At 36.9% G+C, this 26769-nt stretch overlaps 1 protein-coding gene across 5 annotated transcripts in view; it reads left to right on the plus strand.

Moving 5' to 3' along the window:
- The first annotated feature begins 6187 nt into the window (after positions 1–6187).
- The window catches only part of ITSN1 (intersectin 1), a 108949-nt gene continuing 88367 nt past the window's right edge, over positions 6188–26769 (plus strand). For all 5 annotated transcript variants that reach the window (XM_075722848.1, XM_075722863.1, XM_075722840.1 and 2 more), the window contains exons 1-8: positions 6188–6215; positions 11127–11219; positions 12879–12942; positions 20644–20804; positions 22294–22473; positions 23114–23207; positions 25930–26030; positions 26685–26748. In XM_075722848.1, coding sequence (XP_075578963.1) covers positions 6188–6215; positions 11127–11219; positions 12879–12942; positions 20644–20804; positions 22294–22473; positions 23114–23207; positions 25930–26030; positions 26685–26748 — 785 coding nt within the window. The remainder of the gene's footprint in view (positions 6216–11126; positions 11220–12878; positions 12943–20643; positions 20805–22293; positions 22474–23113; positions 23208–25929; positions 26031–26684; positions 26749–26769) is intronic.

The raw sequence follows: 26769 nt of genomic DNA on the forward strand, positions 1-26769 counted from the left end.
TGTGGAAGTACTTGCGGAGAGCTTTCCTAAAAAAACACTTAAAGGTTACATGACTGAACAAGATAAAGTGACAGTACCATGGCAAGAAAATAAACAATGCCCTTAACTGTTTGCAAATTTGTTGTACACAGAAACACCGTTTGTGTTGTTAGTCTGGGGCTTCCATTATGGTTGTTGATAAATGTCTCAATTTTTCCTGTTTCTAGAAAGTAAGGAGTTCTTTTTGTCAAGACAAAAAGAAAAAAAACTCATCTTGAGTTTTGTCTTCTGACTTAGAGTGCCTTGCTGCTATACCTGTTGCCTGCTTGGTGGGTTTATAGCGATTTTTCTTCCTTTGTGATCAGGTTATCCTTTCTCCATGGCACAAGATAGATAACAGTGAATACAGAAGTGACCTTCTCAGTGGTTTCATCATTGCCACAGGAATTGAAAAGCATTTGCAGTGGTGACTAGCTTTGTAATCTCATTTAGGTGCTTGGCAAAACATACAAGAAACAGTAGAAGTTAACATTTGTGAGGGTTTTTACAGTTAGAAGTCATTCCTGTAAAGAGCAGAAACTCTGAAAAGTTTGACTGAAACTAGTAACTGTATTAATGATCTGGTCGCCAAAGAGCAAGAATCAAACTTGCACAAATGTCTCGAACAGTTTTTGTTTTCCAACATCTACCTAAACTTACCAGGCTTTGCTGAAAATGTCAGAGTCCTTTTATTAATACTAGTCTAAAGACTTTCCCATGTAACACGGGAAAACAACAAAACCTGCTGTTAGTCTGTGATACTCTAACGTGACATCCTGCTTGGGGGTATTTTGTCATAATTTGGAACGCTTGAGAAGGATGTGGGTTTTTTTAATCTGGTAGGATTTGTTTCTTTTTCTCCTGGAGGAGGAAGGTGACTGATAAGTTGCCTCAGGAATTATTTCTTGAATTGTCTGCCCAAATTATCTTGTGAATGATTGTTTAGGAATAGAAATGCTGTGCTGCATTTTAAGGAAAACAAAAATACATTTTTTTTTCATCTGAGACTTGTCCATATAAAGACACATAGCACTGAAACAGCTAAATTGCTCTTAATTTATACCTCCTGTGGCTTTATTGCAGCTTTCTTTGTAAGCATGTCCTAAACTTCAAATATAAACTATAATATTTTGAGCCATATTGTTAAAGCCCATATATAATCCACAGTGGAAGGAATTTTCATACATGTCTGACTTTTATGCCTAAGTGTTGTTAGTGTGGTTGTTTCCAACCTGATCACTTTTTCAAGGTAAAAACTTAGACAAGATATCAGTACTTAAATTTAGATATGATCTGGGCTTATATACATATGCAGTTAGTCTCTGTATAAATTTAATTTTTACCTTTATATGAATAACTTTTAGTCTAGAAAGCCCTCCTTAAGTTTAAGGAGGAGCAGAATGTTAAAAGAGTACTTGTATATATACAAGAGACTACTAATTGTATATAGAATATTGGTTTATGAGAGGAGAGTAAATGATTTGGAGTGAGGGACAGCAAATAAAATATTTCTGGGCTTATCTAGTGTAAGATGGAAGAGAGAACACTAACAGATGAGATGGCTGGGCATTTGCTTGTCTCCCTTGCTCAGAGCTGGGTGTAAATTTTTCTCATAAACTAACCTATGCATTTTAAATTTATGTTTTAACACTCTCTTGAATATAAAAATAATTGTGTAGAATAGGAAAGTTCTAATTTTACAGAATATAAAAGTTATGCCTGTCTGAATGCCTTGGTCCTGATGTTTGTTCTACGCTTTACGTCCATGTGCCAGTGTGACATTTCATCATCCCCTGTGCTCAGGCATGGGGAAAGCCTCATTGTGCTCTGATGTCCATGGGAAATCATGGATGGGAGGACTGTATTTATTCCAGTAGGATTGCCACCGTGGAAGACAATCAGGGCTGAGAACCTACCTCCAAGTATTGTCCATCTCCTTAGCACCAAGAAATAGCATTGGTCCTCAGACTGAAAAACATGGGCTTATCTGGCCTTACTGACCCCATTATTTTCCCCACTTTCCTTGCTGGAAATGTTCACTCCCAGACTTTGTGAGCTTTCCACATCCCAGGTGACAGAGAAGTAAAGCCCCAGTAGACATTGAGTGAAGCTGGAACAATGCTGACAAGCAGCATCCTTTCTGCTTGCTCATAACAACATAGTACAGTAATCCTGAGCAGAAAAGAATTACGGAGAGCAGACATGTATGTGTGTGCATTTGCAAATTATTGATCTACTGGAACATCATTTGTTCATCATGCTGCTTTCACTGACCTGAGAACACAAACGTGTTCTGGTACTGCACAGACCTTTGTGGAGAGAGGGCGTGCAATATGGTTGATGTGGGTACCGCACTGTGAACTTGGAAGCCGGTGTGTACGCCTTTTATGGAGAGTTGGGAAGTACAGAACTTGTGAATGGTCGTAGTGTTTAGTGGTTTATATTGTGTGTAGATTAGACATATATCTCTCTGTTGTTTATTGATTAAGCAATGTATGTTAGGAGGAAGTGTTTAATGTTGGATCTGTTTGTCAAGTTTCAGTGCGGTGATGGCTTAAGCTTTTTTGTGGAAAAGTAAAGGGGAGTAGCTCAACGTTCTTTATTGTTCTTTCTAAAAGTAGTATAGAATATCCATTGCATCTTCTGATTCTTGCGGAAAATAAACTGTTTGATGGACTGTTATTTAACAGTTCATTACTAACATAATTTTGCTTATGGTAAGAGTTTTGAGCTGGCTTTCTAAGGAAACAGTGCATATGACTGACTGACAGTGCAGTTGTGGTTCCCCTTATTGTCTCGCCTTCTTCCCGCTTGAATAATTTCTGAACTTACTGGTCAATGTCAATTGAATTTGTTAGAGTTCAAAAAATTGCTGAGATATCTAAGTTCCTACAGATACAAATATCAGTAGTTAATTAGAAAAAAATTACTGCTTTCCTGAATGGAATGGCACAGAGTTCAGTTTACCCTTTCTGTTGATTCCTGTGTAATTTTTGTTTAGTCCCACCATGTGTTCTTTCTTGTTGGGCATGTCGGGAGGAACAAGGAAGGCAGAGGAGTTAATGCTGTTGTGGAACCAGTAGAGATTGAGGTACGGGGAATGCAGATGTAGAACAACTTGTTACTATTTCAAAATAATGTTGCAAATTGAAATGTCAGTGCTTGTATTTCCATTACAATAATTTACAAATATATGATAAATTTATAATATAATGATTATGCCAGATGCTTTTTGGATAAGTAATACCTGGTCTCCATCCCAGAGATCTTCAACCCAAAAAATAGAATCATAGAACAGCCTGGGTCAGAATGGACCTCGAAAGACCATCTGGCCCAACATTTTGTGGGAGAGGGAGCCTAGATGAGACTGTCCAGCACCCTGTCCAATCACATATTGAAAACCTTCAAGGATGGGGACTCTACCACAACCCTGGGGAGGTTGTTCCAGTGACTGATTGTTCTCACTGTAAAAAATTTCTTTCTTATATTAAGATGAAACCTCTCATGGTACAACTTGTACCCATTGGCCCTTGTCTTCTCCATGTGGCTCCTTGTGAAGAGAAAGCCTCTGTCCTCTTTGTAGCTGCCCTCTAAATACTGGGCTGCTATGATGAGGTCCCCTCTAAGCCTTCTCTTCCCCAGGGAGAAAAGACCTAACTCCTTCTGTCCTCACTCACAGGGCAGGTTCTCCAGCTCTTTGATACTTAAACAAAAACCTACGAAGTCAATATTGGAATGCTGTGAAATTCCTGATCTCTTTTAACCTTCATTTTCATATATAACAAACTCTGAGTTGTTGGAATCAACTGTCCACAGTTGCAAAGTTTAATTCCTGCAGAGTTAGGGCCCCTGGTGTCACCTTGGGCATGTAAAATGAAACCTCTGGTTATGGAAGTTGGGTGTTACATTGGCAATAAACAGCAGACTGAAATTACTCTCTTACTGGAGCATGTTGATCTTTTTCTCCCTCTGTTTGCTTCCTACTGTATGTCTGTCTGCAGTCTATTTTATTTTGTTCGTCAGTCTCTCAAGTTTAAACATAGCTGTCTGCTCCTTTTCTCCATTTTACCCATCGCTATTTAATCTGCTTACCGCTAACTCTTTTTTTTGTTTTTTCTTTTCCTCCACAAGCTCTTTAGAATGGTTTTATGCTTTCTTTGGTACCCAGCACAGGGCTAGTCTTGAGACTTCCCACTGCCTCCCCTCTTTCTGATGTGTTCAAGGTAAAGGAGGAATAAACTACCAATTCCTTTGGAGTGGAGCAGTATCTTCCCTTAAGTGGCTAAACATTTTCAATCCATTTATGCACTCTTCTGTCCCAGTATTTACTATATTTAAGTTTTCTTAGCTTGCAAAAAAACCCCAAACCAAAACAACAAAACAATCACCACCACCACCACACCTCCCCAGCCCACCCTCTGGTTCTCCTTTGCAAGTCTCTTGTCCTCCCATTGCTGTCCCAAGTGCTTTTCCTGTCCTTCTGCATACTCTGGGAAATTGAAGGAGGAAGAGAATCTGTGCTCTGCTGGTCTCTCTCCTGTTACCTTTTTAACACTTGAGTGTAAAAACTGCCTGTGCTGTAAGACTCAATAGCACACGTGTGGAAGTTCAGTGAACTCTTCTTTCTTCCCCCCTCCCTGCCCCCCCCCCCCCCGGGTTTGCTTGCAGTTTTAAAAAATAGAAGCATAATACAGGTATTGCCTGCAACAAATTACAGTAAGAAAACATAGGCAAAGATTAAAGTGCTGATCTTCTAGCACTTAAGAAATGCTTTTGAAAGAGCCGTACTACTAAGGTAGCTTATTCTGAAAACACTGTATCACTTTGCATGTGATTTTAAACTTTTGAGATAATGCTTGCTGTGCATGAAATTAGTATCAGCTGTGTTACCTGGCATTTGGAAGAAGGTTTCTGAGTCATGTACCACGCTTGGTTGCTCTGCCAAATTATGAGAAAAAAGTTCAGTATTTTTTTCATAGTTCTCTAAATTACAACTGATGGGGAGACTGGCTTATAAAAGTGCTGTGGGTTTTTCTGCAGTGACATCTGTGGAGTGTATATATAGTAGGTTCCCAAGTTGGAAGCCAGAATAGTGTGGGAAGTGTGAAAGGGGGATGGGGAGGGGAGCAAACAAGAAATTCAGACAAAAGGAAATTGTTGGTGCAAGTTAATGCCTTTTCTTAGTGATATTGATAAATTTCTGCTGCTGTTCAAGCAGTCTAAATTATTCTCCTTCTGATTCTGTTTCCTTTTGCTTTTCTCCTGTTGCCTGGAAAACATGAGTGGAATCTAGTAGGACAAGAGGCTGCTTTTTCATTGTTTTGTGGCTCCGTTGCTAGCTATTGTCCCCTTGGCTCAGGCAGTTCATGTCAGTCTTTGTGTGGAGTAAGAAAAATGTTTTTCCTTTTTTCTTTAAAGATTAAGTTTCTAGACTGTGTAGATTGCTGTTATTTGAAAAGCAAGCACTGCTAACTTAAGAGCATCTCCTATCAACTAACGTATTTTTGCTTGCGATGTCACCTTTAGCACTTTTTTCATTCAGATGTGCTTATTGAATTTGTGGGCTAGTTTGGGGGTAAAGCAGTCTTGAAATCTAGTTTCATTTTTTAATGTACTTTCTTTAAAACAAAGGAACTCTAAGCAAGACAGCGCATTTCATGAATTTTTCTGTCAGGAATAAAAAGCAGATCGCTGACAATGTTGTATGTTGTCAACAGTTGGAAATGGAGCCAATTTTGCTCTTAAGTAGGAGCAGAGCTCTAACACCCAGTAAAGTAATGCAGCCTTGAGCAGTGTCACTGAGATCTTGTATGTTGTGGCTGACTTAACTCTGTTCTTTACTACATCACTGATTATTTATAAATGAAGATTGTTTTTGAGGACATTCTTGAAACAGAACTGAAATGTAGCTGTTTGCTAGTATGAAAACACACCCATGGATGCATAGGATAGTGCAAAAAAAGACATTTAGTTCTCTTGTAAGTAACAGTTCTTGCAGATAGTATTTATATGATCCTACTTCTTCATTGCCTTTATTTTTTGCTGTACTAATTGATTACATGGTGGTACAGAAAATATATTGAAAATGGGCAATACTGTAACTGATTATCTGTGGGTTTTTTTTTTTTCTTTTTCAGGCATCTATTAACAAGTGAAAAGTGACAGAACCATGGCTCAGTTTCCAACACCTTTTGGGGGTAAGTTGTTTATGAAGTATTCTGAACTATTCTTACATGCAAAAATTCTGCATAAATGTGTTGTTTACTGCATATGTTCTGTATGGATAGTGTTTATGGATAGTGTATCTTTCTGAGATGATAGTTTATCTGATTTGTGATGTTTTTGCAGACCCATTAGAGAACACACATGAAAATGTGCAGAGACATCTCAGAAGAGTAAAATGGAAAAGCTGTGCCTTGTCCCTTTTTGTGCATTGATCCATTACATTCCTACAGTTTGCTACTCAGCCACTGGCAGTAGGGCATAGCTGCATTCTGCAGTTACCCAGTTTTATTTGCCTGTCTTAAGCTTCCCTACTCAGTCCTGCCTGCTTTTTTCATATTTTTTTTCAGAGGAAATTCTAAAATGCTATTTAAATATTACAAATTCTCACTTTATAAGCACTAGTTGTGGCTGAGAAGTGGATATGCTTTTTCTTTGAGGATTCCTGGACATTTTCATTGCTAAAAGGTACAGCAGATGCCTTTGGATGCTAACACTTCAAATTTCTTTTCTTTACTGTCCCATAACTCATGTTTAGATTAGAATAAAGATGCTGAATTTTTTTAGCTCTCCATTTATAACAGGGCAAGGTGTAGCATCTTGAACTTCGGTCTTTTTGAAAGATACAGGAAGGGCTCTCTTAGTGCAATAGAGACATTACTTTCTGGTATTCACACGAAATACATTTTTGAGCCCATTATTGCAACCTATCTGAAGAAAGATTACGAAGATAAATTTCAGTGCTGAGAACTAGTAACTAGTTTGGTTCCACTTAAATGTTTCATCTGTTAAGGACTTTTCTCTGAAGATGCAGATGTGATTCTTGTTGTGTGTATATGTATGCTTGTGTATACATATATACACATAAATATGCATACACACAAAAAAAAGTGTGTGTGTATATGTATGTAAATATATATGCAAGTCTAGTTTTTGGGATCAGATATAGCTAGGAACTAAATGTGTATGTAGTGTTAGTGTTTCAGTGGGAGACTTCAGGAAGAACGCATGTTATTCAGAGTATGTTGTTAGAGAACCCCAGTTCTTGTTAAACACAGATTGATTGGATGCAATCTCTACCAGTCTGAAAATGTCCGTGAAGCACCACAGAAGAAGCATCTCTGCACATGGTAGCTAGAATAAATGTATAGTTGTAAGCTGCTATGCATTGCCTCAGTTATCTTTAAGTCCAGCCATCTGTACTTAAATCTTGTTTGGTGCCAGACTTTCTCATTTTGTGAGTGAAACTGGCTGCCAAAAACTGTGATCAAATAAACTCACTGGACAGTTTCATGTAGGCTACCCTTTTTCAGGTTGTATAAAAAGTTGTGAATAACTTCATTTCACCCTAATTTTCACAATCTAAGGGAAGTCATGATGTGAATGAAATCTGCTTGTTCAGACTGAAGTGTTTCCTTTTGTTTAGAGTTAGGGCTGTGCTTTGCATGCACCCATATTTAAACACATACATGCATTGTTAATGGAAATCTCATCTTCAAAGCATTCTCCTCTGCCATCTTCAGAGAGTTCTCATTGTATTACAGATGGATAGCAGCTTTCTTTTTTAAACTTCATATATTGCCATTTGATGTTGCATATGTTGTCCAGGATCCTGTTAATTGTAGTACATGGCTTTAGGAAGGAAGGAATTCACTATTTCTTCTCAAACAATGTTTCTCATCTGACTGCTCTACAACGAGGAAGTTGAAATAAGAACGTGGCTATTGTAGTTTCTGGAGTATCTTTAATTTGTAATGTGATGTGAGGAAAGTTTATTATGATAGTCATACTGGAACCAAGTCTACCAAGTAGCATCATACCTCCTTTTAGAAGAATGACAGCAAAAGTCAAAGATTGTTGTAAGAGGAAACAAATGGTGTAAAGAAAATCCCAATTTTTATGGGGAAATTTGTCATCCTTTTGAGAATGCAACCTTTTCTGTTACCTGTAGTCACCAAATGAGATGCAGAGGAGAAGATTTATGCAGTCTCCATCTTGGGAGAGCCCTCACTCCAAATTTGCAAAATCTGGTATCCCTCTGCTTGTGAATTCCAATAATGATGTTTTTGATTTTATTTAATTTCCTTTCTTTTTAAAGAGTCTTTCAAGTCAGCTTGAGAAATGGGTATGGAAACAGCACAGCACCAGTATTTAAATTGGGGTGACTCATTCATATTCCAGAATACTGCTCATTTTAAGGATGACTAATTAGAAAAAAAAAAATGGCACGGTAGGATTTTTATAACTGTTGGGAAGAATGTGGTATGCTTGACCTTCTGTCGATTTGTCCAGGAGAAGAAAATGCCCATTTCATATATGAAAGCCTACTGCTTCACTTTTGCAGATGAGGTGATTACTAAGCCATGTAAAAGAAAAGATGTTTAGAAGGCTTGCTTATGAGTCAATAAGCAAGAATAGCTTGCTTATGAGTCAATTTTGTGGTTTGGTGACTGCCTCCTTTGTATCCAAATATATTGAAAAGCCCCACAACCTCTGTGTTGGCATCCAGGATCTGAAGGCATGAATGATGTCTTGGTGTTGGGTAGGATCCTGCTTCATGCCCTTCCGTAAGTGTTATTGTTTCCTCAACTAACAAAAGATGGAAATGAGGCAATGCCAGAGATGCCATTCGTACTTTTCTGACTGAAGAGGCTACTAGGCTTGCTTGGTTTAACATTGGCTCTTTTGATGTTCATATCCCACAAAGGAGATCTACTGTTTCAATACAAACCAAATCTCCATCTGGAACAGTAAATATTGACCCTCATCTGTTCTAGTTATAGGGACTCAAGAGAATAAATCAACAAATTTTGTTTTAAAATAGTTAATTAACTATTAATTAACTATTAATTTTTAGTTACCTCATACTGTAGATTTTAGTTCTGGGTTTTATCGCCGCCTTTGTAGAGGGCTAGGAAGAGCTGGAGGTTTTGTTTGTTGTTGTGGTTTTTGGGGTTCGGTGTTTTTTGTTGGGGTTTTTTTTTGGTACTGGAGTCACGAATACCTCAAATTGAGAGCGAGCAAGCCAGCGAATCATTGGAAATTTCATGTTGTTTTTTTGTTTTTGTTTTTCTCCCCACATTATATTCAAGAAACTCTCCCTCTTTATGTAAGCTACCATATCCAGCATTAGGATCTTAGGCTGGAGTAGTTGTGTTTCCAATACATGGAGATGTTCATCTGCTCCTAGCTGGCCTAGACTAGTTGGCCAAGTCTTCATATTGGTCATGAAGTCTTAATCAACACCATTCCTTTCCTCCTGTCAGGAGTTCAGGAGATGATGGGGGAGATAATTGCATACGTGAACTATTGTGTTTTGGGATGTTCGTATCCAAAAGAGTCCTGTTTCATCCCCACAGGGGGCATAGCTATGCAATCTGTTTACAGTGCCTTTGTGAGCTTAATCACTAAAATTCTGGGATTTTTGGACTAATCTTAAAGTGTCCTTTCTTTGAATTAGCTATTATTGGCCTGTCTGCTTTTAGAAAAACATAGGTTACCTAAAACTGAGATGATATTTTTTTACCAAGAATGTAGCTTTTCTGTCATTAATGAAATCTACCATTTAAAGGAATGTTTTTCTTCCCCTTGTCCATTTCCTTTTCTCTCCCAAGTACATTTTGCCACATGAAAGTAGATTTTAAATAGAAGAAATTCAGGAGGCAGGACATTCTCATGTTCTTCATAACTGCTGAGTCTGATTCTGCCTCAGCCTGCAAGCAGTTTGAAATACTTGCTGTGAATATTTGTGGACCTTATTACCTGAAATTTAATCTCTGAGAATTTAGTGCTGAGACAGAGTGAATGCTAGATCTCTTCTTTATTTTTCTACAAGTCTACATTTTATCTTTTAATATTACTTCGATAAAACAGTGATTCCATTAACTTAGATGCCTTTGTATCATTTGTTCCTGTACAGTAGGAGTTACAGGAAAGTGCACCAGTGTAATGTACTTCTATGGATGTTGAAATCATGATATTTTACTGGTTGAGAAACTGTTGAGGCAAACCTGAAGCACAGTGTTAGAGACTTCCTTGGAGGTCTCAAGTGGAAGTTGAGATATGGTTGCTCTGAGTACAAATAATTTGAAGGATGAAAGTGAAATGTCTGTAAGAGGAGAGAGAGGAGAGGAAGCGCTGCAAAAATAGAGGTAGAGCTGGAGATAGCATTGTGGAAGCATGGCATTGTAGAAGGGTAGTAAATCTCAACATAAACTAAATATTCACCTTATGAGGGTAGTGTGAAGAATCTGGTCTGTGTAACATATTCTTACTCAGATTTCTCATTCTCAGAAGAATGAGGAGCACACTTTCCTGTGCTGTTGTTGCCCATGAAAAATGTTTACTGTCTGGTTGAATCACACTTTTCCTAGACAAGTAAGGAGAGTTCTTCTCTTATAATAGTACAAACCCACATAGTACACAACTGATTATTTGAGGTAGCTTTTCAGTTAAAAGAACTTGAATTCCGTTTCAGCTGTACATGCTCTGAGAGGCAAATGACATCCCACTCCCTAAATATCTAGTGTTATGAACTTTCTGCACTATATCATCTGGTATGCTGATGTAGTCTTTTAATAGCCCATTTGTAAGTTTGATTGCACTTTGAGTACCCTAGCTTAAGATTTGTACGAGCCAGATGCACTCATCAGTGCTCAGCAGCCTTCTTAATTCGGTAACACTTAGTTCTGGTAAGTTCATAAGTCTTAACTGGCTATATAAGGATTCATGGAGCTTTCACCTATAGGCTTTGGATGAATGGCTTCTGTGTGTATGTTGTTTTCAGAGGTCCAGTATGATATGATATAATTACACTCAGAAATAAAATTAATGTAGTTTTGTAGATAATGTTTCTTAATTTTATTTCTCCATTGCTTTTGAACTAGGCAACCTGGATATCTGGGCTATTACTGTGGAGGAGAGAGCTAAACATGATCAACAGTTCCATAGTCTGAAACCAACATCTGGATTTATCACTGGTAATGAAATAGTTTTAACTTTTAATTTCATTTAATTACATCTTAACTAACGAGCCTAAATATGTACCGAGTTGCCTGGGAGACATTTGGGTATACGAATTTAAAAGATTGAGCAGATATTACTCATTTTATATTCCATTTTTCATATGCGTTACCACATCAAACCATCTTTTCTGATATTTTCTGATATTTTTCTGATATTTAGCAGCTGTACAACTGGTTTATGCCACTTTATTTTTCTGTAAGTAGCATTAAAATAACTGTGGCTCTATAAAGCAGTTCTACTGTGTAGAGCCAGCTGATACTTACAAACTGTAGAGTTAGAATTCAGGGCGTGGGATTACCCTGATGCCTGATAATGCCAGCTGATACTTACAAACTGTAGAGTTAGAATTCAGGGCATGGAATTACCCTGATGCCTGATAATATTTACAGTGCTTTTAATGTGCTCAGTAAATTAACTCACTGTACTGAGTCTGGCTGAGATGGAGTTAACTTTCTTCATAGCAGCCTGTATGGTGCTGTGTTTTGGATTTGTGGCTGAAGCACTGTTAATAACACATTGAGGTTTTGGCTATGGCTGAACAGCGTTTGCAAAGCCTCTCTCCCATGCCACCATGTGCAGCAAAAACTGAGTGGGGGGGCTGTTGTCTTCCAGCGTAGCCATTGCTCAGAGACTGAGCTTGAGGGCAGTGGTGAGTGATTACCTTTGCATCATCTGTGGTTTTTTTCCCCCCTACTCTTTCACTCATTAAACCAACTTTACCATGACCAACATGTTTTCTGATTTTTCTCACTTTTTGTCTCCCTATTCTCTTCCCCATCTTGCTGGGGAGAGGGAGTTGAGTGAGAGGTTGGGTGCTTAGTTTCTGCCTGGGATCAAGCCACCATGCTAACATACTAACAGATTAAGAAGTCTGTTTAAATAAAAATGTATTAATTTAACTGAAATCTGTTTCAAAAACTGATTGTTTAAAGTAGTAAAATCAGTGTGACAGATACGGTACAAAATACTGCTGCTTTTTATTGACCTCCTTTGATATTTAGTGCTGTTTCTAGTCTGTTTACAACTTTCCTTTATAGGCCACAACATTTCCAAGTGCCTAATCCTTTTGTAATTGTTTTGCTATCCTTACTTTTAATTGATAGTTGGAAAATGACTTTGAAATATACCATTGCTTTCTTTAATTGTGGCTTATCAGGTTCATATCAGGGTAAAGACCACTTTATTTAGTTTGTGCTAGCTGACTGGCATGGTACTTCCAAAAAATCTAAGATAGAGTTTACATTGATATATACTTCCTCTAGAAGAAAAAATTTTAATGTTCTCACAAGGCATATGATTCCTGCAAAGAGAGTCATTAATACAGATTAGGGAGTCAACCATGAGTTTCCCATTGCCCTAAATGTTTATGCCCGGTTGACTTCATGTGATGCTGACTGTTGCAGACTTAAACAGTATGTGCTTGTTGGAAATATCTGGTAGGTTTACAAGTGACAAAGTAAGGTTAAATCTCATACTCTGTTATGTATGTGTAGCATTAAGTATTTATGGTTTTACTGTTGGTTCTGTTTTAGATATTTTTGACTCATGATTTCCTCTTTCCTCTTACAGGTATTTTTAGCATTTTCTGAAATGATGTCCTATTTATTTTATAGGTGATCAAGCTAGAAACTTTTTTTTTCAATCTGGGTTACCTCAACCGGTTTTAGCACAGATATGGTGAGTATATGGGAGGGGAAGGGAGAATTGCAGTTACGACACAGAGTGAAGTTTACTGGTACAGACTTGGACAGTAACTGTATTTCACATTCTGGGGTTTAAAATCACTTATTTAGTTCAGTGTGCTTTCCAAAAGTCTACAAGGCAAATATGGTTTATAGTATGTTATAGCTGAGATTTTAAGTTACTAGTTTAGTTTTTGGAAGTAGCCATCCTTCTACAAATGGCATTTTTGAAGTTGGCAATTTCAGCCCTCATTTCAAATTAATAAATGCTTTCAACTTTATTAAAACTGTACTAATACAATCACTAAGCACAGTAATTAGTATTAAAAATTTTCTAATGGGAGAACCTATGCAAGACTTGCAAAATTTCTTACAAAAATGAAGACTGGCATAGACTATTTCCATTGTAGTTGGAGATACAGCTTGAAATTTTTGCTATTACTTGGTGAGTTTAGACAGATCTCCATTGCTGTATATTACACATCACAAACATTGCTACAATCTGCTAGTTTCTTCATGCAGGATTGCAATTGTTTCTGATCCAAATTATATGACCTTGCCAGACTTGGACATGCTAACCTGCATAGATTATTCATAATTTACATTAATTCTATTACTACTAACATTGTTTTTTCGGTGCTAGACAGAGTGAAAGAATATTGGTTTTCATTCTATATTGGAAAAAGCAGCAGAGGGATGGATAACTTCTGAAAAATATGTTAACTTTTCCTCTGTTGTTAACTGTTTGAAAGAGAGAGTAGTTTATTGCAGTGATAAAAATTTTTTGTTGTGGTAAAGACTTCTAAAGGCAGAATCTTGCTCTGACTGGAGAAAGAAGAGAGTTATTGCAAGAAAAACAATTGCTTTGGAAATATGCATGCCTAAAAGAGGGGCTGGATTTACATGGCTTTTAAATAAATAGCTTATTTTCTTTTCAAATTATCTTCATCTTACAAATATCAAATCTGGTCTGGTTATCGTATTTGTTGAAGACTCAGTGAAAGTTTAAATGTCCCTTTGGAACTTCTCTTGTCTCTTAATTAAACAAAGAAAGTTTTGTCTTAAACAAGACATCCTTTCTCCAAAAATGTTCCGTAGGCATTAGCTTTAAATAGGTGTTAACAAAACTAAACAGTTGTAAATAGTCTGACTAAAAAATCTCTTCCTCTCTGAATTACTCAGTTTTTCAGCCTTGTGAGAGGGGGAGAATCATTCCACCAGTTGTGTAGTTGTCATAGAGACAAGACCCGAACTTGCACATTTTTTTAAATAAAGCTGAACTAAAACTTATCCATGCTGCCTTTATAAATCATAAAAAACCATGTAGACATCCCTTTCTCACTGCCTGTCTTCTTTTTTGATCATCTCTGAATTAAGAGAAGTAAATATTTAAGTAAAAATCTAGATCACTTTGTATATATTTCCAGTTGGAATTAGAATAACCAAGTAGAAAAATGGTTGCATAGTGGTAGTAAGACCCCTTAATAAGGGAAAAGAAAAAAAGAAGGGGGGGGGAAGAAAGCAAAACCCCCTTCTTTTCCCGTGACTCCAACAATTTAACTCTTTTGATCTTTCAGTGAATGTTTATTTGTAACCTACCACAGATTACTGCTGTCCCACAGAAACAATAGAAGTTAGACTGTTTAGTGGCAAGAAGTCCTTTGCAGCCTCCAAAGGACGTCACAATATACTCAAGACTGCATTGAAAAATGCGAATCATTGTTTGTCTTAGCTCCCAGGGGTAAGATCTCAAAGTGGCATACTTGCTTTGTGGATTAATAGCAATATTCTAATGTTGTATATCTACATCTCTCTTAACATTGGTACAGATCTGTGACTACTAAAATAGAGGGGGCGGTTCTGGAGTAATAAGCCCAGAATCTCTCTGAGACATACGAGCTGCATAAAACTTCTTTTCTATCAGTATTCTTTACTTCCTGAATAGATGGAAATTTTTTTTTTTTAGGTAGCATTTGATTATTAGAGGGAGAGAAGGGGAGGTACAACAGTTTTTAAGGAAGGAAAGTTGTTATTCTGAGTTAGAGCAACTTGTAAAACTCTTCAAATTAATTTTCTGATCATAGAAATATGGTAGTATATATATGTTGTGTTTTGGAAGTGTTTTCCTATTCTTAATGAGTCTACTTATTCTGAATACAGTTGTTCATATTAATCTGTCTGCAAAATATGAGCCTAGCATTTGTTTCATAAAGGATTACCTACAGCTGTATGTAGTCAAGCTTATGCTAACACCAAGTTTCATCTGTTTTGTTGGTTATGGAAGTTCTTGTATAGAAAAACACAACTGGGAAAGGAGCTGCAGGGGTGATTGGCCTAATAAGCGATTGGCCATACTGCTTTCAGAGCTCTCTGCAGAAAAAGCAAGCCCCGTCTCTACGAGTTTCCAAACATACTATCTCATGAGTGAGAGAATTTTGTTTGCAATAAGTGAGCAGTATAAGGATTTTCGCTGTCTTGTATTTTAATTTTAATTAAAATTGAATTGCCATTTTTGTATCATGAAAAAATATTTTTCACTAGAACGTCAGGAAATGCTAGCTAGCTAGCTGAATTACCAGTTAAATGTCTTCTGCCTCAGGAGCTGCTTTGAGAATATTCTGCAGTTCGTGTAATTGTTTTCTAAGATGAGACTCTAAGGAGTATGTCTTATTTTAATTTCTGCTATTAATCAAAGCTTCCCCAGAATTCACGTTCCTTAAAAATAGTAGCGCCATGGTTTTTAGCATTGAGAATTCCTGTGTCCCTTCTACTCATCATTCATTTAAGAAAAAAGAAGTCTCTGGGACCTCAGTGGAGCAAATTTGTGGAATTATTATGGTCTGTCATGACAACTTCTTTACTGTTTTACCCTTTACAAGCTTTGGAGTCTGCCAAGCTGGTAATCTATTAAGAAGCCTCTAAGTAGTCTTTGAATTGAGACTGCAGTTGCTTGGAAGATAACTGTTTTTAAGTAGGCAATAATCTAGCTTTCTTCTAAAGCCCTCATGAATGGTGGCCTCAAAAAGCATCTTCTGTGTAGCCTGTCTCTCTGGAATTAAATGAGAACTAAAAAATCAATGCCATCTGTTTTTCATGCATTTAGAGTTATTTATTTTTTCAGAACAAACTAAATCCATTGGTAGACTTTCCTATTCCTGACATATGCTTCCCTTACAACCTTCTTAAATTTGCGTCCAAGTGTGGGAGTGAAAGATTACGGGTGACAATTCTGAGAGTTGTAACTATTACTATACACACATTAAGTGACTGATGCTAAAGACCTAATTTCTGCCATTATGGCTGAGGTTTATAATGCAGTATGGGATTGTATAATCTAATATGGGAATGTAAAGCTAAATAAATCCAGATTTTTGAACTGCAAGGAGGTTTCCTTGTTTTAACACTGTGCTATTTTCATGGAGATAGGTGTTTTGTAGGCTAATCATAAGCATATTGGATGGAAAAAACTGTGCATGCTCAGTTTCTGCGCCTCATAAATGCAGAAATAATCAAGTTGTCTTTGCATTCTGCAGAAAAGAGGAGAGAAAGGAGGAGGAAAAGTTCTGTAGGGTCAGAATTTTGTCAGCACCTGAGACCTAGCATTGTGATGAAGCCCACTGCATTCTCTCCCTGTTATAAACACAGGCCTGTTCTATAAAAGATAATAAATATTTGGTCAATGTTTAATCCATTTACCACTCTGCACTGGTTCCGGCCAGGCCTTAAATTAAACAAATTTAAGGACACTACATTCTTCCAAATGTCATTAGAAGCAGAACAGTGAAATTAGGCAGTGTTTACAGTCAGCCACTCACTGCATTTAAGGTGATGTTTATTCAAAAGTTGCGCTGTAGTCTAGCAGCATGACACTAGGTTTAGTAATTAGAAATGGAAATTTGTCCTATTTTTGCACTGAAGATTTTGTCAGACAAAAGCTGATTATTGTTAGCATGCTGTAAAAACATATATGGATTCTGTAGTGTGTACATAATTTTTCTCACTGAAATTTGTGCTGTTAATTTAAATAACAAAGCCATTGATGTAGAGTAAATGAGTTGAACAGAAGGTCAGACGTTGAATTAAAAGGTACTGATGATTATGTGAATAAGAGTTCAATTAAAGCAATATGACTGGTGCACATCAAAGTTTATTACTGGGCAACTAATATTTTCTCACGCAGAATGCAAAGACTTGCTGTGTTCTAGCAGTGCACTCTGTAAGTAGTGCCTGGAGAATGAAGGTCACGTACAGTGTGATACTTTTACTGCATTTTCATGGCTATGCATATGACAGGTTGAGGGACTCTGCCTGTGCTTTCGTAATGGAAAGGCTTACATTTTATAAATCAAAGTATTTGCAGGTGTAGAAGCCACTTAAGTTGAACAAATAAGACTATTGCAAATATGATTAGTGTAACTACTTTGCTTAAACGCAAAGATGTAAAGAACATTGTGACTATTTATTTGAGTTGTTGGTGCCAGCTGGTCACTATGGAGCTGACTGACTTCTCTGTATGTTGGGGAAGGAGTCATCTTTGGGAGTACTACTGACTGCTTGGACTGCAGTCAAAAATCTGCTAGAATAGGTTTATCCAGATCAATTTTTCTAGCTTTGTTCCTATGCACATCCTCAGCTTGCTAGCTGTATAAGCCTGGTTTTTACTGCCTGTTTCTACTGTGCATCTGACAGAAGAATGGCTAAGCAAGTGTTGAACTAAACTTTCATTAAAAACCCCACACATTTTCCCTCTTGAATATTTTTGAATTTTCTTTAGTTTCCTTCAAAGAGGTGTGGTGTCTGTCTTCAATTAAATGAAGCTAATTATCTGCTCCTGGATTCCATTGTTCTTAATACTCTGTAATTTTCTAATGAGGCTTTCTTACCCTCAGTATTCATTCACTGTATGTTGGTTTACTTTCTAGTGCAAAACCCATGCAAGGGAGCACTTCAGAAAATACATTTAGCCATTATGTTTCTGACATTCTAACACTCAAAATACCTTTTGCCTCTTGAATGTTTTGGGTTTGTAAGACTTGCAGGACGTATTTTTCCCAAGTAAGACTTTTTGAAATCTAACATCACTGTTCATAGATGGTGACTAATGGACATTATATGAACTGTTTTGGTTGTAAAAAGTAAAAGGTGTATCAAGAAGAAAATGAAAATGTACTGAGTAATACTGTTCCTTGTAAGCCTGAGTGATGATTTTGGGCAGCAAAAATTCTACAGCATGTTGTGGGACATGTCAATGCTATTGTTGAAAAATAGAGAGAGTGGATATTCTTAATTGTCATAATTAAACTATAAATTCCTTCAAAATGGATTTGGGCTTTTTACAGGAATTTTAAGTTGATATAAATATTTCTGATATAGAGAAATTTTGAGAGAGATGCAAACGTCTTTCTGAGGTTTATACCCATTTCATTGTATAGGAGGAAAAGCACTACATACTGCATACATGCAGTCTGTTCGCAGGTTTGCATATAGTGGCTTGTGGCATGTACATCCTGCTAGACAGAAAGATATGATGGAAGCTAATAAACTCTTAGTATTTTTATGTCAAGAGAAAGCCATTGCGTTTCAGAATAAACAGAACATGGATAACCTCAGTAACAAAATGCGAGAAGCCTACTTTGTGTTTTTAACTGTTTTCTAGAATTAACTATACTTCTCATTTTGAAATACACATTTTTCATTAACAGCTATTGCAGTCTATCCTTGCTGTTGCTTAACACTTACAGGAGAGAGGCTCCTCTGCCTTCGGTAGGGTTCCTTCACTCACCTCTGCAAGTTGCTTGAAGATAAAAACATTACAATTTCCACTTCAACTTAGCCTGCTAATACATCAGGAGGTACCAGTGTGTTGCTTGCTCTTCATGGAAGAGTGATCAGAAGCTGAGACTCTATAGAGCAGTGGGGTTCTGCAAGGAAGAGGAGATACCCATTCCAAATTGGTACTTCTCTTGGTCTAGGTTCGCCATGCTGGCCTTTCCTCTTCCTTCTGCTGGTTGGACTACCGTATATCAAGTCAGACTGCTACAGCAGGATCTTTTTAACTGATTATTTGTCAAGTGAACCACATTCTAAGCGATTATGATTGAAACTTGAATCCAAATCATGTTATGCTATGTGGGTCCCAGAATCAGTTTTGACTAAATTTAGGCTTCTAAAGACTTGCTGGTAGTGGGCTTAGTGGAAGGTTTAAAGTTACTGAAGAGCAGGCAGATTTTATGTGTAAATTAAACTTCCCTGTGATACGAAGCCTCAGGAAACAACACCTAGAAGTTCTAACAGCTAAAACTTGTTCTTCAATGAAATATATGTAGTAATTCAACATCTTTCAGGGAGTGGTGCAATGCATACTTTTCTTTGTAACTGTAAGCCTCAGAGCCTACAGTTTCCTCACGAGACTTTCTCTTTCTTCTTTAAATACGGCTGCCAGATTTTCAGCAGTATTATTTAGCCTTGTGACATCAAAATTGATGGATTAAGACAGATACACTGCTGAAAATGCTGCCTTATAAGTATTGGAAAGGGTTGGAGTGTCTCCATTTTTTGGGAAATGCTACTGGTGATCTAAACGAGGGGAAACTCTTAAGATGTATGATTGACCTGTGGCAACCCCTGCCAGGATCTGCCTCTTTGCTGAGCTTTCCTATGTTTTTTTTTTGGTTGGGGTGGGAGGGTTTTAATTTTGTGAATGCTTTGCTACTGCATTTACTTGGCTGTCTACTTATTTAAGTATCAATTATAAATAACTGTTGATCTATTGCAGTACTTTTTGATAACTTTTCACATACTTGCACGAAAGCTTTCCTTGACAGGGATTTGATCAGAAATAAAGCTCTAGTTTAACTAGACTGCCTGGGTCCTTTACATTGTCATGTCTGTGACATGTAAATGTACACATGAACTTGAAAATATCTATTATTCCAATACTGCAATGTGTACTTAATTCTTCAAATGAATGCAAAGAAATAAGCGTAATGTTTAAAACTAAGTTTACAACTGATTACATTATTAATATGCATTTACTCTGTTTTTTGGTTTGCAATTGCAGGAACTAACATTCTTCTTCCTGCTTCTCTCCCCCCAACCTCCCAACCCTATTCCCTGCTGAGCATGGTTTTCTTAACCATCAAATGAAGAAACAAAAAGAAGACTGTTTAAGTCAGACTACTTTGAATGAAGTCTATTCAAGGTCTAGGCTCAATGTTTTATCTTGAGTACTATTGTTTAACTGAAAACACATTTGTACACTTGCAGATGTAATGGTGTTTAGTACAGAGTATAGATTTAAAGAACATTTTATTTTAAAAGTAGCTAAACTACAGATTTGCAGACTAAGTAATTTGATTCCCTGTGGTGCTGTTTGTAGTACCATGTAGTTTCACTTGTGTGATTTTGCAAAGTTCTTGTAGAACTATGTTAATCCTTCTTCTCTAGATGCTTCACTGTAATTCCTTTAAGAGTTGAAAAGTGACTTTAAAAATATTTATTAATCGCTCCAAGAAAGAAATCAGGAAGCTCTCGTTTTAAACAGTGTCTTGTTTCATGACCATTTTTAGCCTGGCATAATTATTTTGACTGGAAATTAATTAGTCTTGAATATACATGCCTGTGTGTGCATGCTCCTAGGTCAGCTCCTGAAGTTCATAATTTAAGAATCTAACTGTGAAAATCGTGTATTTTGTAGGGCTCTAGCTGACATGAACAATGATGGGAGGATGGATCAATTGGAGTTTTCAATAGCTATGAAACTTATCAAATTAAAACTACAAGGTTATCAACTCCCATCTGCACTGCCTCCTGTCATGAAGCAGCCACCTATTGCTCTGCCTAGTGCACCAGGATTTGGTAAGCTCTTTGTTTTCTTCCTTGTTAGCTTGTATTATAGTAACCTGAGTTGAATTTGATTGTTTTGCAGTTTCTGAAATAAACTTTTAGGAAAAAATACTTCTAAAAGTATGTGGACTCAAAACCAAATGCTTCCACATGCGTGTACATGCTCCAAAAAACTCTCAGTGAGCTCTTAGTACCCAACCATATTGAATAACATAAGTTGAGGTCGTGTTTGCCTCAGGTCTTACACTGCTCCCCGTATGGTCCATGCAAAAGTGTTTGTGGAGAAAAAAGATGGATGAGGTAGCAGGGCTAGTGCATTCCAAAGTGATGGAGTTTTTATTTAAACTACTATTATTTATCTCTAGTTTTCATTAAGGTATCTCCAGCTTTGGCAAGATTAGCTGTGTTTTTCTTAACTTTTTACAAATCATGCTAGTAATGCACGCCTCTGCTTTTACTTTCTGAACAGTGCTGCACTGGTATTAGCTAGAACAGCTGCTGATTCAGTTCTTGTGGTTAGTACTGTCAAGGTCACCATCATTTCAAGGAAAAGAGTAGGGAAAATGGGATAGTGAGAGGAAAATAACAAAATGAAGCTGAACCTCATCTTTGACACCTTGATCTTCTGCTGTAATCTGTAGTGAGAGGTTCTTTACCTTTCTGTTTTAGTCATTGCTGTGACTCAAGTTGATTGGTGCCTGAGAATCACTGCTGTCCTTAAGAAAAGGGAATAGTTCATTTGATGAACTGCGTGCAACCGTGTTGTTTGATCAGTTTTTACTTCCGCAAGTTTTACAAACAGTTTTATTTTTGACTGTAAGAAATCAGTGAAATCAAACAGAACAAATACTGGTTTAAGTGAGAAAAGGCATAATAAAGTCAAACCCCCAAGAAAACCAGCAAAATCTGTGATTTTCTTTTTTCTTGTTCAGTGTAGACTTGATCTCAGCTGTTTGCACACAGCCTCATTCTTCCCATTGGCATGACTGGACCTCCTTAACCTTTCTGTTATCCGTGCAACTGTGCTTACACCTAAAATACCTCATTACTGTGCTTTACCCTGTTAGCTTTGCACTGTTTCATCTTGACAATAGGCTGCAACCAGTTATCCTGAAGCTTGTTCTTTTCAGCCCTGGCTAAATGTCAGCTTTGGGTTCATTTCTCACTGGAAGTTGACAGTGCTGCTCTTCATTTAGTTCAGGCCAAACAATTCTTTTCTTCAGCAAATGCTAATAGACTTTTTTGGTCAGTGTTGCATCCAGTGTGATCTTATATGCATACATTAGAAAGTGGTATGTTGTTCCCTCTGCATTGTTTTATGTTCCCCTGCCATGCTAATGGTGCAGCGGACTGTAAGAGTTCTTTCAAGGGGTGTGTGGAAGTTTCCATTTCAATTTGCTCTTTAATTCTGCATTTACTGCTGGGTTGCAGGCTGCAGTTAAATTGTTATATCATATTAGTCTCTAAATTAGAAAAAAATTTCTCCTTTTCTTGCCCATAGGTATTGGGGGCATTGCCAGCATGCCATCTCTTACAACTGTTGCCCCAGTGCCAATGGCATCTATTCCAGTAGTAGGAATGTCTCCACCATTAGTATCTTCTGTTCCTGCAGCAGCAGTACCTCCCATGGCTAATGGAGCTCCTGCTGTTATACAGCCTCTGCCTGCTTTTGCTCATCCTGGTATGCTACGTACTGAGACTCTGTTTACTGTCTTGCTATTAACAAACTATTTTGCCATTTTCTTTGGGTCCAGAGAACAGTAGACATAGAATTAGCCATTCTAACTTACTTTAAAGAATTACTTCGGGTAGGGACTGTACTTTAGTTTAGCCAAATGTAATTGGTAAGCAAACTTGTATACAAGTTAAAAGAAGAAACATGGACATACCATACTGTAACAGTCAGTCATGTTGAGCAAAATATTAACCCTATTATAACAGCAGTGTGATAAATCCAGCTTGCCAATGAACTGTTGCCTAGAAATTGGTCCTCTTCTATCTATTTATAACTACTGAAGTGCTGATATTTGTTGGGATTACTTTAAAATACTGGAATACATATGATTTTTAACATTAATCACAATATCATTTGATATCAACAGTGTTTGCATAAAACTGCAAAAGTAAAAAGACATGAGAAGTGCCTGTGTGTTTTAACCTATTTTGTTAGACACTGTTAATGTATCTTAATATTTTGAAAAGGAATACCATCAGAAGAACCATGATGCTTGTATTTGGTGTTAGGAACTAAATGAATGTCATTGAAATTCTACCGTTTAAAATGCTAATGCTAATAAATTTGTGTATTGTCTTATTTACAGCCACATTGCCAAAGAGTTCTTCCTTTAGTAGATCTGGTCCAGGATCGCAGCTAAACGCAAAACTGCAAAAGGCACAATCATTTGATGTGGCTAGGTAAGTTGGTATGGAATGAGTGTATGTGGGTATCTGGTTCTCCAGAGTTAGAAAAACTACTTCTCTTTCACAAAGTTGTTTTCTGAAATAATATTTACTTCCTGCTGAGATAGTACTTCAGGATTTCACAGGATGCTGTGGTTTTACAAGGAATGCTCCATGAGTAGCGAATCATTGAAATATAATAATAAACTATTGCAGTATGTGTTGACACTCTTTTCAGACTCTTGAAAACTTAATTTTTAGAAAAGCATTTGCTGCTGTAAGCATAATCTGCATTGTGTAATACTGCACAGGCACTCCTTCTGTTAGTGTGAAAACATAACAATATTGTTTAAAATTAGCATCTCTAGGATTATTTTTAAAAGCAAAATATTTAATATTTCATTTAATATTTCTCATATGTTGAATGAACTTCACATAACTGTTTCTTATATATTCTTTGAGTTCTGCATGAAAAATCACCTGAAAGGCCTTCAGATTATGTCAAGGCCTAGGAAAATGTATGGGCAGGCAAAATGTGTCTTACTATGGTCTGAAGGAATGTGTCTAACAAAATAAAACTTTGTTAGAGGAGGTAAGATAGTAATTTCCCAAACTTCTTATAAATCAAAACTCTCACAGGTCTGTACTACAGATTTTTTTGCAAGAAGCAAATGGGTTGAGACATTATTTAGTTATCTATTTTTATCTTTGTTTTCATTTTTCTTCTGCATTTTTTTCTTGTGCCCTGGCAAATAGGATTAAAAATCTTTCGAAACGAACGATTCTTTTTCTCTTTGAAATCTAGTACTGTCAGGAACATAGTAGTGATGCTCTGATATAATTTCCAGAGGTACAAGAAGTTATCTGCTTTGTCTATAACAACACTTCTAGTATTTATAATGAGTGAAGTTCAGGGAACTTCAGCTGAAATGGCTTCCAGATATTACATAAGAGGGCTGTCATACTTTTGGGTTTAACTATATCTGAATCTTGCTGGTTGCTTTTATTGCCAACAGAGGCCTGAACTTCAGGTGAGATGACTTATTTTCTGAGGTGAAATTGCATGGTTCTCTGAATCTGCTTGGGATGGGGTTGGAGCTTCCTTAGCTCAATCGCAGTTACTTCAGTAACTCTGAAACTTCTGCCAGCACTGAAGGGGATATTCCTTCACAGACTGCTGCTAATGCCGAGTGATGAACTGGCATGTGTCTTCAAGTTTTATTTTGGAGAAAACAGATAGCAAGGTAATTGATTTGCAGAGTTTATGGAAAGGGAGGAAGAAAAGCTAAGTCCATTAAATTGAAATGTGAAATTGAAGTATTTATTCCTAGCTGAGAGTTATTTTGAATTTTGAGAAGGGTGAAATTCAAAATTCCACTCACGGTGCTTTTATCACTCTGCTGAGTCACCAGTAGTGAACTCTTGGCCTACATGGTGTTTGGCATACATGAGTCAACTATTTCGTCCTCCAGCATTTTTTCTTCCAAAACTGCCATTTGAGTATCCATGAAGGAGACTTTCATTACTTAATGTACAGTAATCTTACTTCACAGATCAAGGTACATACATATGTAAGACAAAAGTAGACTTAATGTGTGGAAACTCCAAATCTAGCAAAACTGGTGAGGGAGGAATTCACATGGATAAAAATTAAATAGTCAGCTTTTTTTTTCTTTTTTTTTTTTTTTTTTAAAGTTTCAGTTCTTATTTTCATTATTTAAGATGCAGGTTGGTTTTGCTTTGTTCCTGTGAAAGAGTATTATTAAAGCACAATAGTTTGGAAATAGAAAATAGAAATAGAGGTATTGGCTGTTTTGGGTCTTGTCGTGTGAGAATACGATATGAGGTCGATTAGTAGAGTATTCATGTAATCCTTCTCAGGTCAACTTTGAAAGAGCTTACCATGCTAATCTGCTCAGTGGACCAGGGAAAAGGGATTTGGTGGTTTGGGTTCTTTTTTTTTTTCTTTTTTTTTTCAACTGTAATTTGGTATGCTGTTACAAATGTTTATTTAATCTGGCTGCTTTTTTTTTTTCTTTTTTCTCCTTCAACCTTAACGAAGAAGGACAAAGTTTGAATGTGCCTAAAGACAGAAAAACTGTGCTCATTGTTTTTCAGTATGAAGACTTGTCAGCCTTCAAGCATGGGAAATCATAGCTACAAATAACAGCACTCAGCCTATTATGTGGACAGATTAGAACTGGGAATATTACAATTTGTCACTTGAGTTCCACTACAAGAAATTCTGATTGCTTTGAAGTGTAGCTTTTCCACACTTTTTTTTCTATGTTTTCAGCATATTTTACATTTGTTTTCCTTAATCAGCTTATGAATTATTTGCCCAAGACAACCAATTAAAGACAGGGTAAAATGAGGTATTACATCTGCTGACTGTGGTAAGGCATTTCCTATTATATGTTTAGGTAAAAGGTTTTAGCTCCTCTAAACTGTTTAGGTTACTTAATTCCTTGCTAGTAAAGAAAAATGCAAAACTCTTAGGCCTGTCATTCAGCTGTAGCAAAAAACATCATCTAAGACACTGAATTATGATAAATGTTTTCAAACAAGTCAAAGCTGTTGTGGTTTCAGGAATAGAAGGGAATATTTGTGAAAAGAACTGTTTCAGGCATAAAACTTGATCTCTGTGCAGCACTTTATCCTGTTGTACCTGTTAGCTTCATGTGATTAAACTTAAAATTATATTTCCCCCCATCCCTTATCCTTTTTCTAATTCTAGTGTGCCTCCTGTGGCAGAGTGGGCTGTACCTCAGTCATCAAGACTGAAGTACAGACAGCTGTTCAATAGCCATGATAAAACAATGAGTGGACACTTAACAGGTATTGAAGCAGTTTTTGTTGTCTCCTTTTTTTGAACTGTAGAAGGCCAATTATAATAGCATTTAGAATGCTATTCAGATAAAGAGACTCTCATCTTCCTCTGCTGTCACCACCAATATTTTTCTCTTCAAACCTCCCAACTGCTTAATGATCTTGGTTAGCAGCAAATATTTATCGTAGCTGGGATCATTTTATCACCTTATTTATTTTCTGCAAAGTAGGTTGACACTGGGAAATGATTTTTGGAAAGGGTACAATCGGTTATGTGAAAACTTGTGCAGCCGTTGTAAACAGTATTCAGTTCATCCACTGATGAGGGTGCCTATCCAGTCTCAGAAGGAAACTAGCATGGTACAGTGGTTTATTTTTACTAGTTCTGGGAGCATCTCTTTGCTTTTCATAGCTTTTTTTTTTTTTTTTTTTTAAATCTGAGTGATTGTTGTGGAGAAGGGAAGGGTTACGTATTTTTTAATATTTTCCTTTCAGGGACGGGGGTAGGGGACTAGGGATAGCAGTATGTATAGCCTGTTCATGCTGATAACATCTCTTCAGTGTTACCTATTCAGAACTAAGCTCTGCTTGTGCAGTAGCTACTTGGTAATGCAAGAAAAGGAGGAAGTTGCTTATTTGTTAATCCTTGTTTCACTTTGTTAGGTCCACAAGCAAGAACTATTCTTATGCAGTCAAGTTTACCCCAGGCTCAGCTGGCTACAATATGGTAAAAATAAATCTATCAATT

This window comes from Pelecanus crispus, chromosome 1, assembly GCF_030463565.1.
Source record: "Pelecanus crispus isolate bPelCri1 chromosome 1, bPelCri1.pri, whole genome shotgun sequence".
NCBI classification, from domain to species: Eukaryota; Metazoa; Chordata; class Aves; order Pelecaniformes; family Pelecanidae; genus Pelecanus; species Pelecanus crispus.